The following is a 20,065-nucleotide window of genomic DNA, read 5'->3' on the forward strand; positions in this document are numbered from 1 at the left end:
CATATATCGAGATAATATAGAAATTCGTACGCATTGAACAATTTTTAACAACTTTGCTTTCGCTGTTCGCATGTTTGAAGAGTTTATTTATGTTTATGATTGCTTATCAGGATAGTCCAAGTATCTGCTCCAATTAAATACTAGCGGTTAAAGTTATTCAAATAATATTCTTCTGTTTATGTTGATACATTTTTTCAAGATAAGATTCTGTATAAATAGTCTTTTTCCTTATCAAGATGTGTCTTACTATTTCTCAAGTACTGCTCCATAAATAATATATGTAAAATTGTATGGACTTTTTGTTAGTGTCTAGTTTATTTCACTGAAACGGTTAGTTGTCACTCAATTACTGTTAACTTTATTGGGTTTTCAATTTTACTGTTATGAATGTGAAAGTTTTACGAAGTCAGCAGTCGGCGACACCATGTGTTTGGTCAGTTTAAACAATAACAGCTGTTAATCTTTAGGCCATCCACTTACGTAATACAAATACTACTATAATTTTTTGGGCAAGGCTTGTGTTTTGCTTTTGAAAGACACTCATGATATTTTCCCTATAAAAAATTGTTTGTTCGTTAGAGAAATATTATTTCTGATTGTTATTAAATGACTAGCATCAAGTTCAGACAAGATTGCAACAATAATTAGATAACTAAACAGCTATTGTTTTTATAAAAGTTGAGCTCCTTTGTGTTGGTTTCAGCTATCTTCTGTTGGTTTCAGCTCCCTCCTTTTGAGTTCAGCAAGTTGTATCGCAAGCAGCATTGGGTTTAGCGCACTCTGTTGGATTCAGCAGAGAACCCAACAGTTGGGTTTCAGCTCCCTCTTGTTGGGTTTAGCAAGTTGTATCACAGGAAGCACTGGGTTCAGCGCAGATACGCTAGAAGTAAGAGTCGTTTCCACCCCACGACTACGGCTTTTTTTCACCCGTCGAGCAGCCTGGATGCGTGAAGCGCCCACTGGTCGGGTAAGATTGCCGCCAAACACAAATTGTTTAGTTAGCAAACTTTCTATAACGATACTTTGATGAAAATTATACAGACTTGTAATAATACAGATTATACAGCTGACAGAAATTATACAGTCAGCTGTATAATTTCAAAAGCATTCAGAAATGAAGTGGTACAAAACAAGTATCATATGATAAATATATTTGAGTGTCACAGACCACAGGTAATTGTGGACACGATTCCCAATAGGGACAATTTATAATTGAGGAATTGTTTAGAGAATGAATAGAGTTAAGCAAATTGGTTAAAATAATTTGTATCTAGTTTTTATTTACATAATCTAAAAGACACTGCACAGAGTACTGATAATATTTTTAGATGGGTTTTATCTTCAGTTGGAAATGAAAAATAGTTTCACCACATGTAGGTGCTATTTTGTTTATCGTTGATGTCAAATAAGGCTTATAAAAACTTATATTGGCTATTTTTTATCGCTTCCGGTAAATGAGTGCTCAACCTTTTTAGAGTTAGAAGCAAACTTTGGTACAAAGAAACTCTAAAATTTAGCAGTAAAAATGGTTTGCTTTATCAACGTATGTGCCGAGAAAGAACAGAGACTGACTATTTGCACAGCTATGCTAAATTGCCAAAGAGTGGTTAACTAGTGCAAGGGTGGGAGCTTTGGTCTACCAACATGAATGCTGCAATTTCGAATCCCATTTATAGCTATTGTTTATCCCAACCTTCAACTTTGGCTTCAGACAAACAGATAGACATCACTTTTAGGAAGTTATAGTAAAGATTGCATATGCAATCTACTATAATAACTGTGCAATTTACTTGCACAGTTGTAATTCCTACATTTATAATTTTTACATTTTGTAGCCATTAATTTTTAGCACTTGTTTTTGGAGTTATCTTTTCTTGAAAAGTTAACTCTAGTCTTTAGCTTTTAGGCGACTTACTACCGCGAAGAATGGATAGTTGACATATATTTTGATAAACCAATCAGCCTCTAAGTTATTTATCCAATAAATGCGCTATACTGGTTTTGTGCAAAATTATGATGGCCAATAGAAATTAAGAAAAAATGGCCATTGAGGTGCGTTTTCTAATATATGTCATCCAATAAGAAGTCTTATCACAAGTAGCAACGTCGAAAATTTTCCCTATACATGAATTCGTGACATCATCACAGCTATTTGAAAGAAAGCTCCAAAACCTAAAGTGCGTTCTACCTTACGGTTTACCTAACCAGTTCATTGTAAGTGTTTTTATTTAGTTATTTTGTGTTTTTGGTTACACTTGTCATTTGTACAAGTTTGTAATAAATTCGAATCTAACTAACTTGTTCAACTAGCTATATATCACTTTACTATCGTCAGTCACGTATACGAATTAAGGTTTGACTGGCGATTTGGTTGAAGCTAGTCAGATCACCATGTGGTTACTTTCTCAATTTTAGGTCATCTAGTTTAAAACTTGAGTGAATTTACGATTTTGACAGACATATTGTTGAACTGTAATGATTTTCCGTGTTTAATTTTTTGTTATTACGTTCTACGATAACGGCCGACAAACTTTGTAGGGACAATGCTCCATTACGTATTTGAGCAATTCAAGGTTCAAAAGATTTGGTGGTTAGGCTTGCAATATTTATTGTTTGTATCTTAGTGGTTTATATTAACAAAACTCCAATTTAGAATCGCTAAATATATTAATTCAATTTTTAACGTTATCTGTTAAATCGATTTTATTAGTCTTTGATGTTAGCTGCTGTTTTTACGCTACTTTTCCATGATTTGGTGTGTTTTTCGATAACTGCATCGGTGTACTGTTTTTGTATATTATTTTTACAAAATCCTAAGAATGTTGATCTATTTTGTTTCAGTAAACTATGGCTCGTACTAAACAAACTGCGCGTAAATCTACTGGAGGCAAGGCTCCACGTAAGCAGCTTGCTACCAAAGCTGCTCGTAAAAGTGCTCCTTCTACTGGTGGTGTAAAGAAGCCTCACAGGTATAGGCCAGGAACAGTAGCTTTGAGAGAAATCAGACGGTACCAAAAATCTACTGAACTCCTTATTCGAAAGTTGCCCTTTCAGAGATTGGTGAGAGAAATTGCACAGGATTTTAAAACAGATCTGCGTTTCCAAAGTGCAGCCATCGGCGCTCTCCAGGTTTGTGTTGTTTGTGCTTCGTCATGAAATACGTTTCCATGAATGGTGTAATATCTTTGTTTTGTTATTGCTGATTGTTGTTTGGCATTGCTATTGCTCATTGCTATATTATTGCTATTGCTCATATTGCTATAGAGTATTGGTCGGATATTTTAGGAAGCCAGTGAAGCATACTTGGTTGGACTATTTGAGGACACTAATCTTTGTGCCATCCATGCTAAGAGGGTTACCATCATGCCTAAAGACATTCAGTTGGCTAGGCGTATTAGAGGAGAGAGAGCTTAATATCTGGAATTTAACTTTATTTCTGGAGTATTGCTGGGGCCACTATCTCTTATTATTGTTCCACCTAACAAGTGGTGGAGGTATTGCATAAGTACGTTTGATAGTTGGAAAGCATCTAACTAACATCACACTTTTGTGGTGGTGCACGTCACTAATTAGATATTCAGTGGCACTTGGCTATTGTTAGTTACATTGTATAATAGTAGCTACTGTATTTAAGGTATATATATATGTATACAGTTTTGTCTTATTCCACTTGTGATTTTTGACTGTTGGACAAAGAAGTAAAACATACGCACAAATTTTATATAGAAGTGATTTCTTGTCGTAAACTGTATGCTTATAACATATATTAGTTCTTTTTGTTCGTGAGTTCATACATGCAAATATATTACTTGATCTCTTGAGCATGCGGGTACAGTTATTGCAAGGCTGTTGCAATGGTGCAATTCTCCATCGAAGCATAAACGCTTGTCTGTCACTTGGGATCTAATGCATCATAAACAATGATTTTCAAACTTCTACATGTTCTGGTAAAGCTTGTCAAACACATCACGGTACTTCTTTAGGCCTTGTATTCGCTTCAACTTGAATGTTGGTGTTAGCAAATCATTGTCCACAGAAAATGCTTCAGCACTGAGGTGGATATCTTTTACCTTAAACAAATAGTGCAATGCATTATACTATAGTACTGGTTGACTATTGCTCATGCAGTAAATACTGCCTAAATGCAATAGACGAATGCCCGATCAAGAACTTCAATTTTTACTAATTGAATTCAACTGGGCAACTGTGTCCATGTACTCGATCAGTATTCAGCGTGCGAGTGCCGTTTGAGAGGCTTATGCTGAGCGCAATGAATCCAATAATATCAATATATAATTAATTACCTGTTCAAATCCTTTGAGCTTTTGTTCTTTAGCCTCCTTGGCCATACCCTTCATGATAGCCTCTTTTACTCTTGCATTAGCACACAACTCCTCCATATCACCTGAATTTATACCAAGCTCAGAACGAGCGAATGATGGTAATACATCTGCATCTGGTACTACAACTCCAACCTACAAAGAACTTAATCTTATAGCTATCTTCCACAATTCTGATTGGCAGATTACAAAATCCAATGCAAGTTGTTATCGACAACAATACTTACAACACAAGTCTGAAGGCTGTCTCCGTGTACATAACACTGCGCAACTAGTGGACAACTAACATATACATTTTCTATCTTCTCAGGTGCTATATATTCTCCTTGAGATAACTTGAAAATATTCTTCTTTCGGTCCACAATTTTGAGGGCTCCTCTCTGTGAAATTTAAAGCTATATACAGTAAAACATGGATAACTCAAACTTCACGGGACCGAGCGAAAGTGTTTGAGTTATCAGAGCGTTCAAGTTATCAGAGCACAGTCACAAGTGAATGTATTTATCAGTAGATACATATACAAACTACATGTATATATAAAACTAAAGTATAGGTTGTTTGTTGTAAGTTAAAGGGCGTCTGATGTAGAGTTTTAAAGTATTTATCAGGAAGTATAGATATTTTTATACACTTGAGATTTGTGTGTTGTTTTAGGTGATGCGACCGCCAGAACTTTTTCAGATTAAAATTGGCAAAACCTAATCGCGGTTAAAACGCCCAGAAAACATTTTTTCTTCTGAGTGTTTTACTCGAGATCAATTTTGTCAATTTTAATCTTAAAACGTCTTGTCAGTCACATCACCTAAAACTGCAAACAAATCTCAGCCCAACAGAAAAATATCTATTCTTTCTGATAATTTTTAAAACTGGACATAAGTTAACATTTATTATGACCAATGCAAAAAAGCATGCTTTACATCTGATCAGTGGTTTCATTTAAAAATCTTATCCAGTATAGTCTGTGACAAGGTATTTTTTTGACAAAGATCAACAGTGTGACTTATTGTAGAAATAGATTTTAAACAGTTATTATAGTCCTTAAAAACTTGTTAGCCTTTTCTAACAAAATTGGCCCATCAATAGGTACGCCTTCACTACGCACTTGTCTAAACCAAGTCAATAATACACCATCCAAATCATCGTGCGACGTTGAACGATCTCTTAGCCTTGATGAATTTTGGTCACATAACGATCTTATTCTTTCGTTTTGTTTAATCCATGTTGACACTGTACTTTTTGGAAGATTTTCTCTTTTTGATAATGCTGATAGCTTTTGTCCTGCTTCGATTACCTCGAGTACTTCAAGTTTGTCAGAAGGTTTCCACGCTTTTCTTTGCTTGCGTGATGCCATCGTAAAGCGGATGTCTGTTGTAGCGGACCCCAAGCCACGAGCCTATTTGTGACATTTTATCTTTATGTATCCGCATTTAATCACTGTTACAACATGTATTTTGCATGCTGTGTTTATCTTTATTAAATTTTTATCGCCAATACCTTCTAACGTTTATAGCTTGGCCGTAACTAAGCGAACGTCTTAGCGACCCTATTAATCATTTTTATACGATTTCTTTTTCGATTCCATTATACGGTACGGGGGAAATTATATGTACACTATATGCGTATAAAAAGCGCTTTCGTTAAGAAAGCAGAGTAGTCTCAGCTCCGTGACTAGTGGAAACTCCTTCGAAATAAATTGAACGGAAACCACGTTTGTGAATTTGGCAAAAAACTGTTCGAGTTAACGGTGCCGAGGTCGAGTTATATAAAGCCATTTATCATTGTGTGGGAACGGACCAAGCAAATCCATTCGAGTTGACCATGTGTTCGATATATCCGAGGGCGAGTTATCCATGTTTCACTGTATGTACTTTTATGACAATTATTGGCTGGCCACATGAAATAATCAGCCACATTTCTTTTATGCACTTGGCTGTCAGCATTACTTGATGCTTTCTGTTTTAGTTTATTGCCTTAGAATCCTCATGTACGTAGAGGTGTGTACAGAACAAAAGGGGTATACAAAAACATGCATAACAGTTACCTCAGTCCAAATTCCAATATCTCCGGAATGCAGCCATCCATCGTCATCTATAGCCTCTTTTGTTTTCCCTTCATCTTTTAAGTAGCCTCGAAACACATTTTCACCTTTGGCACAAACTTCACCAATATTTTCAGCTGCATAGTAGTTCATCTCGGGCACATCCATAAGTTTTATATGGTTACAAGCCATGGGTGCTCCTACTTCACCTTAAGAAAAGAATACCTGATAAATGAAATTACTGTAACGGCTACCTGCTCATTGTAATTCAAGGTACAATTTCAAACAGTTGAAAGTTCCTATCATGACGATATTGGCTATGATAGGTGTACAACTATATGTAAATAAACAACAAATCTCAGTGTACATGTATGTCATTTGTCTGTTGGTTGTTTGTCGTTCATGTGTCCAGTTATAGCGACAAAGTTTTAGGAATGACAAATGCACTTTGCACGGGATTTGTCCTCGAAACCAACAGGTCTACAGCCAGACGCGTTAAACAACTAGTCCATGCGGTCTTATTGCTATACAATGGAATATCACATCGTACTTATTACACCTATTCATCTTTAATATCGATTGTTTAAAATACTCATGCTTCAGCTAGAATGCTGAAAGAGCATTACGCAATCGTTTTTCCTTTCGCTGGCTAAGTTAAATAATAGCTCTTGTTATAATACTATTAAGTAGCTTACTAGTTACTCAAATTCATCGGGTAAAAACCCTAGCCAATTAAAAATAAATTATCTATGCAAAAACTTTTTTATTAACCAAGCACAGTCAGGCATTCAGCTAGTCCTGTATAATGAATGTAATGCACTAAAAAGTAATCTATGACTGCCATATATATATAACTGCTTTAGAGAGCAGACTATTTTCTGTCAGTAACCCTGATAAAGATTATGTAATTTTTATATCAAAAGAAAGAAAATTATTTTTGAACTGGGTTAACTAACAAACTGGCAGCTTACAATCTATGCAAGAGATCTGGTTTTTGTGTACTACTTGATGTCAAGTTCCTATATAACCATATAACCTCCTGTGGTTCAAAACAGTTGGTTTACTGCTCCACTATCTCTAGTTGAAAAGTTTGATAAGGAACTTGTCTGTGCCAATAGCCTGTTTAGAGCCGGGCTTCTCAATGTGTTTTCTTTAACACGTCATTGCAGCACCATTATCATGAATCTAGTGAAACCTTTTTATAATAGTGAGCGAGTCATAGAGAGATTGCTTAAAAACTTACCTACTGCATATTCTCCAAGCAGAGAAAAGCACATGGCTGCAGAGCTTTCTGTCTGTCCATATCCTTCAGCCACCTACATGCAATGTTATGTTATCATGCGACAACTGTTTCTCTCAAAAAGCTAACTGGGAGAGTATCACACCATGTGCGACATTCTATAACATACAAGTAGTGAAACAAGAAAATCTATATCGATCTGCTGAATATTATGCTGCAATGCAATGTTGTCTAAGCACTACTACAACAAAACAATAAAAAATGACCATTAATAGCTACGACTGCGAACAAATCTTGAGTCGAGTTGTTGGTAGAAAAATCTGGAACAACAGTCGTCAAATTACACATTCCTGTGTTTTATTATATATGTAGACCCTTCATGTATTTTAGAATACTCAACTTTTTAGAATTTTTTTCAACAACGTTTGCAGTGTTAGGTAAGATGTTATGCTTACAATAATTTTATTATTTAGTTGTTACCATGATTTAACACATGTCAACAAAGATATGGAGTCGTCTTACCGCCGCCCCAAAGGCAAGCCGGAGAAATCTGAGAACAGGAGGAGAAATGGGTGCAGCACCAGTGATTATTCCTTTCACTCTTCCTCCTAGCACATCTTGTATTTTTTTAAAAACTAGTTTATCCCACAGAGTCGACTTGGTTATGATGCCCCTACATTACACAATGGGAAATACCATGACATGATAGCAAATAAGATGATAGCTATTGTTATGAGCACCCCCAGACGATATAGCTAAATACAAAGTTATAAAAACTATTTGCCAATTCTTTATTAAATTATCAAATCAAAATAAGCTAAAGTTGTCAAACCGTTTGTAATATTCTTCCTTTTTGTTGAGAGCCGTCTGGAAAAGCCAGTTTTTAACTGCACTGCTACCCAATGTAGACATAACCTGTAAGAGCCAACAAAGTACTTTGAGATTAATTGCACAGTTGTCCAAAAGAGCTCGGCTACATAAGCCTCTACGAAGGAATTGCAAACATATATTGTAAAAATAATAATGAAAATCTATTTGATTGCAAAGGTAATCTGAAATGCTACAAAAACAGAAACCAGCAAAGTTATGCAATAGAATGGCCCCACAGTAGAACCAACATTCGAATAAGTTGGGATGTTCATTTCCACAATTAGTGTTGTAAATTAGTAAAGTTTTGTCAAGCATGCAAACCTGTAGCTAACATGCACACAAGGAAATATACAAATAATTTGTTAAACTTCTCCATCAGGTCAGACACAGATTTCTTCCACCAAACGCTAATTATTTTGGCCTCAGCTTTGGGTTAAGCAGCATGTTTTTCCCTCAGTGGTATGGTATAAGGCCAAAAGAAATACTGAGTGATCAGAGGCTATCATACCTTATCATATATTTTGTTGAGTAACCTGGGAACCGATGCAAACATTGTAGGTCTGAGATACTTGATATCATTGAGCAACTCCTTCACATCACCGCTGTAGAAACCAATTTTGAACCCTCTTGACAGCAAGCCAGGCTAAAAAGCAACGAATGTTAAAAAGGAATTCAAAGGAAGAATGCCTGGTTGCGATGAAACTAAGCTGCTTTCACAAAGCTGTTCTTGATCAAATATAATAAGGACTATAAGGGGCTTAAGTTTGAAGGAGGAAATAGAGGAGTTAGCAGCGAGCACTCAAGGTCATTGAAGCGAGCACTCAGGTCATTGAAGCAAGGACTTAAACCCATAACAAAAGATTCATTGTATTTCGTTGCGACTTGTATGTCAGTATGAAACTTTTCTTTGTACCAAAGCTGTGGGTGTATAGTCGTTAGTTACCTACCAGCATTGCTTGCTCATAAGCATGCGCCATGGGTAGATAAGACAAATATGTTTCATCTTCTGTGAAAAAATCTGTCCCACAGCTAAATTGAGTCTCCTGTAACACATTACAAACTAGTCTAGTTAGGCACAATGATTTATACTTGAACCCTTTTAAACAATACATGAGCTAACAGCATGAGACACGATTCAACAGCATTAGACCTGACTCAACAGCATTAGACATGATTACAGTATTAGACATGAGTCAACAATATTAGACATGAGTCAACAGCATTAGATATGAGTCAACAGCATTAGACATTAGTCAACAACATTAGACACGAGTCAACAGTATTAGACACGAGTCAACAGTATTAGACATGATTCAACAGTATTAGACATGATTCAACAGTATTAGACATGAGTCAACAATATTAGACATGAGTCAACAGTATTAGACACGAGTCAACAGTATTAGATATGAGTCAACAGTATTAGACACGAGTCAACAGTATTAGACACGAGTCAACAGTATTAGACATGAATCAACAGTATTAGACATGATTCAACAATATTAGACATGAGTCAACAGTATTAGACACGAGTCAACAGTATTAGATATGAGTCAACAGTATTAGACACGAGTCAACAGTATTAGACATGAGTCAACAGTATTAGACATGAGTCAACAGCATTAGACTTGAATCAACAGCATTAGACATGAGTCAACAACATTAGACATGAGTCAACAGTGTTAGACATGAGTCAACAGCATTAGAAATGAGTCACCAGTATTAAACATGAGTCAACAGCATTAGACGTGACTCGACAAAAAGGAGGTGGCAGTGCAGGCAATTGGTGCAGCCAACAACCAGTTTCTTAGGCTTTGCTGTTAAAGTCTACATGTAAAACACAGTTCTTCCATGTTTAGGTGACATAAATAACCGCATCCTCAGCAAGTTTTGTAAAGCTCACAAATGATGACAGAGCGCAGTGAACGATCAAATTGATTCCTCTGTGTTCAATCATTGCTCCTTTGGGTTTTCCAGTTGTTCCACTCGTATAACAGATAATACATAAGTCTTCCGGTTTGCAGATCTACAAATATCATAACAAAATAATGAACTTGAGTATTGATGCAGTCATATTACTACACTGGTTAACTATGAATAGGTAGTAGAGATCAAACTTGGCATCAATGTTCATCCTGCTAATTCTCATGCTTAACGACTTTTTTACAAAACCTTACAATAAACTTACGTTCATTTCAACTGGATTCTTCTCACCGGCTGCCTATCAAAGACAAATAGAACTATGCAAGAATCAAGGCTTATATGAAAACAAAATGCACCTGCCTGAGCTCTGACAAATGAAAAGGTCCATGTTTTATTAATGCAAATAAAAGTAACATTTCATATTTTTTAAATAGAAGTTAGTTAACTACTGATTCAAAGAAAATCAGTGCCTTTTAGGGTTATCAGACAACTCAAGACGTTTCAAAATTTTAGCAATTTTGTCTTGTTTCTGATTACTCAATATGTTCCTAACATTATCGTATTATATATAGTAACCAAACATAATATAATGAAAAACAGTCTAAAAACTTTTGCCTTAAATTTTAAAGTGTAAACAAATTTTATCATTAAAAAAACTTTAAAAAAAACAAATTTTTTTTAACTATTTTGAAAAATTTGAGGTTGTCTTCTCAATGTGCTAGCTTTTTTCTAATCCAAGTGGAGATAACACTCAGTCATATTTTGAAGCTAGTAAATTGAGCTAAAAAGTTTGAATAGAATTATTTAGCTGATCTTAGCAGTACTTCTAACCTCAACTTCAGCAAAAGAGAAAAGCTTCCAGTCCTGCTCCAAAACAGCAGCGGTTGTCTCTGGTGTAATGGCATTCATGTACACGACCGTGGATATAGTGGGTAATTTCTCTTTGCCCCAGTTCACCAAATGCTTCACTTTGTCTTCTCCATCACAAAAAACGACTTGCATTTTTGCTATAAAATATAGAAATAACAAATTTACTTGCTTTCGTTCAGACAAGTGCTGCTAAAAGTGCATTTAGCTATCCGCAATAACACTCACTCTGGTTAACGATGTGCTCGATTCCCTCGTCTCCGAGAGTATCGTACATAGGTACCATAACCATCGAGTGCTGGTAGCAGGCAAACTGAGTCATAACCATCTACAAAGAGTAAACCAACAGAAAGTCAAGGTATGTATAACTGAACTTACGATTGATGAGAAAACCATTAAGGTGGCTACTGATTTAATAGTAATGAATTCCTTAACATAAAAAATAGTATAATTTTTGAAACAAAAAATCAATATTTTATGAAAAAAGTTTAAATATTCATGTTTTTAACTAACCAAATGTTAAGCATTGCACGGGTAATAGAATAATTACTTAACGAACTTGAGTAACTTGGAAAGCGAGATCTTTACGAGAATCTTTACTAAAACAATACCCCCATTTTTGGCCAGCTTAACAATTGTTACGCATAACGGTCAACAGTGCTAGTTATTAACCCCAAGCAAGCGCTTTAAGCGTGACTATCTTAACTAATGTAATAACTATTTGCCCAATAAATCCATGGTATTCCGTGTAGCTTATTTGTTAAGTTTGTCGCCTCCGGATCTGGGGTCTCGAGATCGAATCCATTGCCACACTAGATTTTAATTGCTATAATTGCTACAGGATTTAACCGCAAGACAAAAATAAAAACAATAAATAAAAATAGATAAAAACAATGAGATTTATATATATAGGTAGATTAAGCATTTGAGTCTGTGTTGAGATGAGCATATTGTACGGCTTGAAAAATATTTTTTGATCCTTTAAAAAAATGAAACAGTTGTTTATTGGAGATTGTATTGTGTACAGAGATTACAAGCATCCTAAACCGCTTTCAATAAATTGAACCTTGTTTATGTTTCATTAAATTTTAAGCAAATTACAGACTCATAATATTATTTCTTTTTTTGCTCAACTACCACAATTTTGTACCCAACTAGTGGTGTATGTCTCAAATTCACATCAACAAATACAACAGATTTAGTATTTTTTGCCAATGTATGCAATTTTAATTACTACTACATACATTGGGATTCAAAAACCTCTTTTTAATGTGCAAATATACAAAAAAGCCCCGAGTTTACTGAATAATTGGCAAACAAATTTTTACACTTGAATCGTTAAATATTGCATAAAAGTTACCTTCATAAATAATCACCAAAAAAAGATACAATTTAATCTATTTCAATACAATATGATTTTCGAATAATCGCTATTAATTAGCTAATAAAGAAATATGAATGAAATTCTTCTGGTAGCTAACACTCAAAGGCACAGGTTTAATGCAACCAACTTTTCAAATGACCATTTCCCAGACAACACGGTAAAAACAACCGAGCTGCAATTGTTATTAGTTAGCTAATATGAAAAATGAAACAAATCCTTCCAGTATTTGATGCTAAAATTCATGTCTAAACAATTACCTCTTCAGATTTTTGCTAATATTCACTAGTTCAACTTTACATCTTTTATGATCTAGAAACATTATTATTATTATCGACCAAAGTTAATAAATTCTAAAATAAGATGAGCGCGGAAGTTGAGCAACGAGTATTGATGATATACCAGTGATCAGTAATAGTGGATCATCATCTCCACTATTGTCATCTCTACTATCATCATCCCTACTATCGTCATCTCTAATATCGTCACCTCTATTATCATCATCTCTACTATCATCATTCCTACTATCGTCATCTCTACTATCATCATCTCTACTATCGTCATCTCCACTATCATCATCTCTATTATCATCATGTCCACTATCGTCATCTCCACTATCGTCATCTTCACTATCGTCATCTCCACTATCGTCATCTCCACTATCGTCATCTCCACTATCATCATCCCTACTATCCCGAACCAAAGAATTACGCGCTTTTAATGCTTCCTAGCAGCTGGCTTACAAACCAAATAATTTTAAAACTATAAATTTTAGTGAATACTAAACGAACCCTTATTCTAAAAATTTAAAACAGTGAACAATAAAAGGGTGAACAATAAAAAACTGGCGGTATTGCCAGTTTACCACTCTGTCAGGAACCATACCTCAGCCCGATTTTTAGAGAACATGCCTACGAGTGATTCTTGAGATGGAGCGAGGCCGAGCCACCTCAGGCCGTATCCTATGTCAGTTACCCTTGCCATTACCTGACAAGACAAAGAAACGTGGCTCATGAACAGGCATATAACTGCTGAGCAATTGTCTAGCTAAGGCTAAAACAGAAACTGTTATTAGTTGTTGTTTCTAGGACAAACATACCGTACATGGTATATATGCTATAATCATAACGCAGTACCCTAGTAATAAATAATCAGTTACAAGGGCAATAAGAGTTTGGCCATCTGCATAAGATCCTACACATTGGACAGCTATTTGGTTCCAAACTAATGTAATATACATTTGCTCGTAATGGAATCACAAACCATTTTTACATTTTCTGTCCAATTTTATCACTAAAAAACAGTTAGAGATGAACACAAATAGAGAGGAATTTTATTTCTATGTACAAACTAATAATTTCTAATTGGCTGCTTTATTAAAACTCAACTCCATGGCTGTTGATTGGCTAACCTGTGTCTATTTACTGAGTGAATATAACCCATCCACTCTATCCTTTGGATGGTGCAAGGCCCAGCACAGCTGTTGTTGTTAGGTGTTACTGTTAGGTGATAACTTCAATATTTGAAATGCGCAAACTATACAGAAATATATAGTGTCATTCATAACTATCTATGCATGCATTTTTGTAAAAAATAATTATTTAGTACCATAATAAATACATTAAATAATTGAATTTTAGTTAAGTACATGTATGTATAGCATTTTATATAGCATTTATTCTTGTGTAGTTTGAATACTCAATATTTCACTATGATGGCCTTTTAGATAACTTTTTGTCTTATAAACATAGTAAGATTCCAATAAATATGCAAAACTTCATGCTGAATAAACAGCAATAATCCACTGCTGATGATTATTTGAAGAAAAATGATGGAAACGGTTTTTGATTAGATTAGTTGTAGCTTTGGTTTGGGAAGGTACACATCATAGGCATATACCGGTTTCTAAATATTTTATGTAATCCATCTATAGTTAGAAAAGTTTTAAGAACTAGATGACCTCAGCATAGCAGCTTAGAAACACCAAATAAGAGGAAACACGATTCTATTTTTTGGTCTTAGTAGGGGGAACAATTCCTCGAGTATTTAAACTACTTTTTAACGAGAGCCACCATAATAATAGAGGACATGTTACCATTAAGGTATTCCTGCCAGCCAAAGGCCTGGCTACACACCATTAAATCATACAGTTGACCTATGGCGCAGATATTTCATGTGGCTAAACATACCAACATTACTGAATGGTGTGTATATAGACTTTGCCACAGAATAACCAATGAGAATTGGCCTCAGCTATGATGTCCTCGCTCAATTTTTCATTAACGTTACATTTATTATGTATTTTCAGCATATTTATTACTTGATATGGATCATCAGCAATTTGTGATAGAAATAACATTTGCGCAGCTACTTGTACTGCTGTATTTTTGTTCAAGGAAAAACATGCTAGATGCCAACCCCGCATGGCAGCCAAACAATGATTGTTTGAGTCATGATAGCAAAATATGAAGTAGCACGCGATCGTTGACTCGCCTTGGGTTTTGTCAATTCTGGATCAAGCCGAGGACAAACCAAAGTTTTTCTCATTTGGCACACCCACAGTTGAGAGCTTGCCTGAGACAATTCAACATGACTAAAATGTTTTCATTACAATACAAGTTGCTCCCAGTTAATGATTCGCTAAACTGTTAGTCAGCTGCTTTCAGTAATATGATTTTATCACATATGTTGCTATATCTCACACATATTATAGTACAATTTAATTACGTGACACGCTCGCTTAATGACGATTCGGAGTTGCGACGGCATGTTAAAAATTGTGCAAGTTGTCAAAATTATGCTTAAAGAAGCTAAATGAAAAAATGTATATAAATAGTTATATATATTCTTTTCATTTAGCTTCTTTAAACTTAATTTGACCATTTGCACAATTTTCGACATGTCGTCGCAACTCCAAATCGTCATTAAGCATAATATGCTTAATGACGATACATATATTATATGTATATACATATACAAATATACAAATATACATATATATACATATACAGTTAGTATTACTAAAATGCTAAAGAAAACTCTCAACAAAAAATAGAATTTCCATTGGGTACAATAATACGGTAAGTAAAAATAATATTTAGCTAGGAGTCACTATAAAATTGTTTTACCCTATGGTGCTCTTCAGGTGTAAATTGGTGAATTTATATGTATATATATATAACTGACCTTACATACAGCTACCTTCTAACAGGTTAGTGACCAGCTAGAATTGTGAAATATACGGGCTCTAAGGCTAGCGTACTATGACCTATTCAGCGTCTGAAGTAATATCGAAATATTAATATGTTTAAGTGCTCAGCAATGAGTATTCATATTTACCTCTGAAAAGGTAAGCCAATTATCAAATCCTGTTTCAACTGAGCTCCTCCATCCAAAACATTTCCTGCTTCCTGAAATGAGTGACAAAGCTAGAATTAGCGAGTGGTAAACAAAGATAAGCCTGTTTTAACAGTTTGATCATGTTTCTACAGGGCTGAGGGGCATCAGTCTTTAACACCCTCTCTGATGCTTATTGTCACCGATCTCTGGAACATCATGTCATACAGGGATTCAACCACTCCAAGAAAAGTTTCACTCGCCGTTAGGACAGAAGTAGAATGAGTTGATATGGAGTGGCTACACATGCAGATGTTTTAGGAAACTTCTGTTCAACAAGAGGCAAAGCGCTGGTGTTGTCGCGATACAGATTGAACATGCGTACCAATGTTCTCTTCCCGATGCTTTATATAAACTTAATGATTTTAAGAAATTTTGGTGATGGCCTTGTTCGCAGAAAGAATTATCATGGTGATGCGCAAAAATCAGCAGTTTTTTAAATACAAAATGTGTGTTCGTTTATAATCGAATTACCAATAAGTTCGATATAGAATGGTGTTAAACCATTGTACCTGGTTTAGACCAATGTCGCACGGATGGCATGTGAGGTGATGCGCCTTATCACAACCCACAAGAGAATACTCTTGTGGAGTGCGTGTAGAATTTAGTTGGATCATACTGCATTTTCATAGCTATCGTGGTTAACATAAATAGCACACATGCATGAGCTTGCATAGCAGGGCGCAGCACATCACACGACATTGGTCTGAGCTAGGCATTACAATTCCGCTGGCCTAACTGCTGAATGCTTTGATGCTCTGAGTATCTGTTCAGACGGTCAGACGCTGCAATGCTATGGTAAGGTTTTTTATGAAGCGTAGAACAACATTATATGCAGATCAGAGAAAGCCATCTGTTTAAACCACGACGATGTGCATCAATCAGTATAATCGTTAGCTAGAAATTATTAGGTCACTCGCCGAACTTGAGGAAGCTGTTTCTGTTCATACTATCAAGCAAGGTAACAAATATTCAGAGGTATTACGAAGGAATTTACTCTGACAAATAAATCAGTCTCTAGAGCGTTAGACCATCGACCGTCTACTTATGTCTACCATGTTCTTGTTCCATATGAAATCAGCTTTTTATCGGCTTTTTATAATATTTCGTTAGATAATCACAGGGATGTAATGAAGCGGCGTAACATAAATATTGGATTTAATGATGATCAGAAATAAGTCAGTGTGTTGGGTAATTTACATTCCACATTGTATCACGTTATACTCTGTCCCTCGAATCACTTTACCCTAGTACGGTTCTGACTAGATGCACAAGAATTAAGAAACATCAAAACTATTTACATCGTATATACCGCATTTTTAGTTTGGAACAGACATCCGAATCTGATCAATGTATGAAAATTTTGTGTGTAAAACAGATAGGCTACATATAATATAACGTGACACCATCAAAAGCCTTAGGACCACAACTGTCAAGACAGAGCAATGGGAATATCTCACAAAATCCTACCAAACTTTTTCACAGCTTCGTCAAACATATCATACAAGGATTTGGAAGCATCCATTGAATCTGGTGGGACATACTTGGAACGCCTGCATGCTGGGATATCCTACAAGGCAGCAATCAATGAATGGCCGTGTAAAGGCTGTAGGAAGGAAAAATTGCGGAAATACAAGTTAAAAGGTGAAGGCAGGATACGTATATTCAATATGGAAGGCCTATAATTCTCACAACTTAGAACTATGAGATAATTTGTAGGAATAGTCCTGGTATGAGTAGAGTAGCAGAAAATTTTAAAAGTTATACAGCTGTAACAACAAAATTTATAATGCATGCGATTCAAAGCTTATCTAGAACAGCGAAGTACTAGCGGTGAACTTCACTAAAAGCTGGTTCACATGTGATCACAGTATGTAAGAGTTGTCCTTTCGACAATTATTTGTCGACTATATGCGCCGTAGACCGATGGCATCGCTGTGGGTACACAGATATGTCAATGAACATTCTAGCTGTTAAACTTTTTCAAAATTTCGCTGTGTATCCATGACAGTTAGCCTGGGCATGGCTCTTTTGGGGGGAGGGGAGAGAGAGATCTCTCTCTCCTCCCCACCCCCAAGAGAGCCATGCCCAGGCCCCATGACAGTCTATACAATGTGTACCACTTCAGCAACGGTGATTGACTGTCATGGATAACTTGATCTATATTTTCCTTCACGATAGTTGCTGCGGGACTAATTACATCACTTATCGGTTCAGCGACAGCATGGTATAATAAGACTGCTATGCCATGGACTATTCACTGATGTAAACGCAGATGGGTTTGTGATAGTGGGAACATTGTTATCACAGACAATCACTGATGCATTGTGGGATTAACGTTGACGTATGGTAATACAGGGTCCACCAGTCTTAATGATAGTCAGCAGGAAAAGTAGATCATTTTTGGTAAGTTGAGTAAATTCTTGAAGAAATGACAATAACTGCTCTGTACTAAATACGAAATACATACATGTAGTAGGCCTATATACTTTTATATAATTATATATATGAGTGTAGTATGTACTATATATATAATGTATGTATGCTTGTATATGCTCTGTACCAAAGTGTATTGACTGTGGCAAAGTTAAAATTATAGCAATGCTTATCTACAGAGGAAAACCTTTAATGCAAATATCACAAAAGTAAAGCTTGGCAATCGACATTTTTCATTCATGAACTTGAAAGACAGTTTGTGTGTTTTTTTCATTCTTTTCCAATAGCGACGACCCGACCAGCAAGAATACCTAATAAGCGTATTATTATTACACACCTTTACTGACTACTTGTTAATTCTACTAACTTCCTTCAGCAATTGCAGATCTGAACTTGATAGCTTTTTTTACGGTCAGAGCCAGTCAAGCAACCTGGCTGACATAATCAGTGCAAGTTTGAGGATACCAGAGAGCTATGACTGTGGTTCCTCAACCTTCCTCTGTCACAGCTTTATTTGCATGTTATGACGGATATGGAAGACACCGACAAGCCGAACACATGAACTGACGATTGCTGATATTCAACAAACATTTGAAGCAAGTTACAGAGCAGACGCTCTGTATTGAGCAAGAGCATAAACCACTTCACCCCTTTAGCGGTGACGGCCATCGGTCTAGGTACAAGCTACCTGGTTTGAGATCTGCATAGATGTAAACCGTATCAGTGAAGAAAGAGTTAGAATGAAGATGTTAGATCTATGGCTAATAAAGTTGACGAAGGCTGCTCTAGTCTAATTCATTTCAAGTATTACTAGCTGGAAACACAGGCAGAGTTCATCAAATAGTGAGCCCGTCTTACAGAACTTACCGGCACTTCAATGCTCTGCTGGGCTAAGAAGCTCGGATCGAACCGATAGCCTTCAGGATCTGAAGTAGCCCATGTATAGGCAGCGTAGCTAGCCAGACCCGCTAGAGTGGCTGTCGCTGCCGGCTTACTAAGTAAGCTGTCCATCACCTAAAAGGCAGCATCGTGTACATGTACTATAAATCTACAGCCATAGTGCCTGGAAGCTTATAAAAGTGATAGTTAAAAAAGGGCCCACCTAGAAAGGCTGGAATTACTACAGAGATTTAAGGAGGCAAAGCTGAAGCCAGAGAAGTGCACACTCCTCTCCAAACTAGTAAAATATTTGGGACTCTTAGTGAACAAAGATGGCATTGCAATGAACCCAGTAAAGATCAACGCGGTGAAAATATGGACAACAGCGCAACATAGGACAGCTGTCAAGCCATCTCTAGGAACCACAGGCTATTACAAAAGATTTGAACAGGGCTATGCAGAAATAAGCTATCAACTAACGCAGCTGACAAAGAAATACCAAGGACTTACCTGTGATCTGTCAGCGTGTAGCAGTGGTAAGTGGTGCAACCAATATACTGATTAGATGTCTTTCCACGTTATTAGCAGTCACCTAGATGAGAATGAGATTCTTAGGGCACTCCCATTAACTACAGTGTGCATGCATTGGAACAGCTTATTAGTAGAAACACGGCAACAAGTCCACGTATTGAAGC

General features: G+C 36.0%; 2 protein-coding genes across 2 annotated transcripts; one reads left to right on the forward strand and one right to left on the reverse strand.

Annotated features, from left to right (window-relative positions):
- Nucleotides 1-2,082: 2,082 nt before the first annotated feature.
- On the forward strand, nt 2,083-3,821 carry LOC137392759 (histone H3.3A). The gene is made up of 3 exons (XM_068079082.1): nt 2,083-2,214; nt 2,842-3,129; nt 3,286-3,821. Exons 2-3 carry the CDS (start codon nt 2,848-2,850, stop codon nt 3,412-3,414), a joined length of 411 nt encoding a protein of 136 aa, XP_067935183.1. The 5' UTR covers nt 2,083-2,214; nt 2,842-2,847; the 3' UTR covers nt 3,415-3,821.
- Nucleotides 3,822-3,925: 104 nt separating this feature from the next.
- LOC137392758 (long-chain-fatty-acid--CoA ligase 1-like) lies at nt 3,926-20,010 on the reverse strand. The gene is made up of 18 exons (XM_068079080.1): nt 19,881-20,010; nt 19,359-19,505; nt 17,526-17,625; nt 15,999-16,069; nt 13,545-13,646; nt 11,507-11,606; nt 11,243-11,418; nt 10,677-10,709; nt 10,392-10,514; nt 9,436-9,531; nt 8,997-9,131; nt 8,451-8,533; nt 8,141-8,291; nt 7,622-7,694; nt 6,382-6,587; nt 4,568-4,720; nt 4,305-4,475; nt 3,926-4,070 (listed from the first exon to the last, which is right to left on the reverse strand). The coding sequence occupies exons 2-18, from the start codon at nt 19,500-19,502 to the stop codon at nt 3,936-3,938; spliced, it is 2,052 nt and encodes a 683-aa protein (XP_067935181.1). The 5' UTR covers nt 19,503-19,505; nt 19,881-20,010; the 3' UTR covers nt 3,926-3,935.
- Nucleotides 20,011-20,065: the final 55 nt, after the last annotated feature.

The sequence above is a fragment of the Watersipora subatra genome, chromosome 4 (genome assembly GCF_963576615.1).
Source record: "Watersipora subatra chromosome 4, tzWatSuba1.1, whole genome shotgun sequence".
Taxonomy (NCBI): Eukaryota; Metazoa; Bryozoa; class Gymnolaemata; order Cheilostomatida; family Watersiporidae; genus Watersipora; species Watersipora subatra.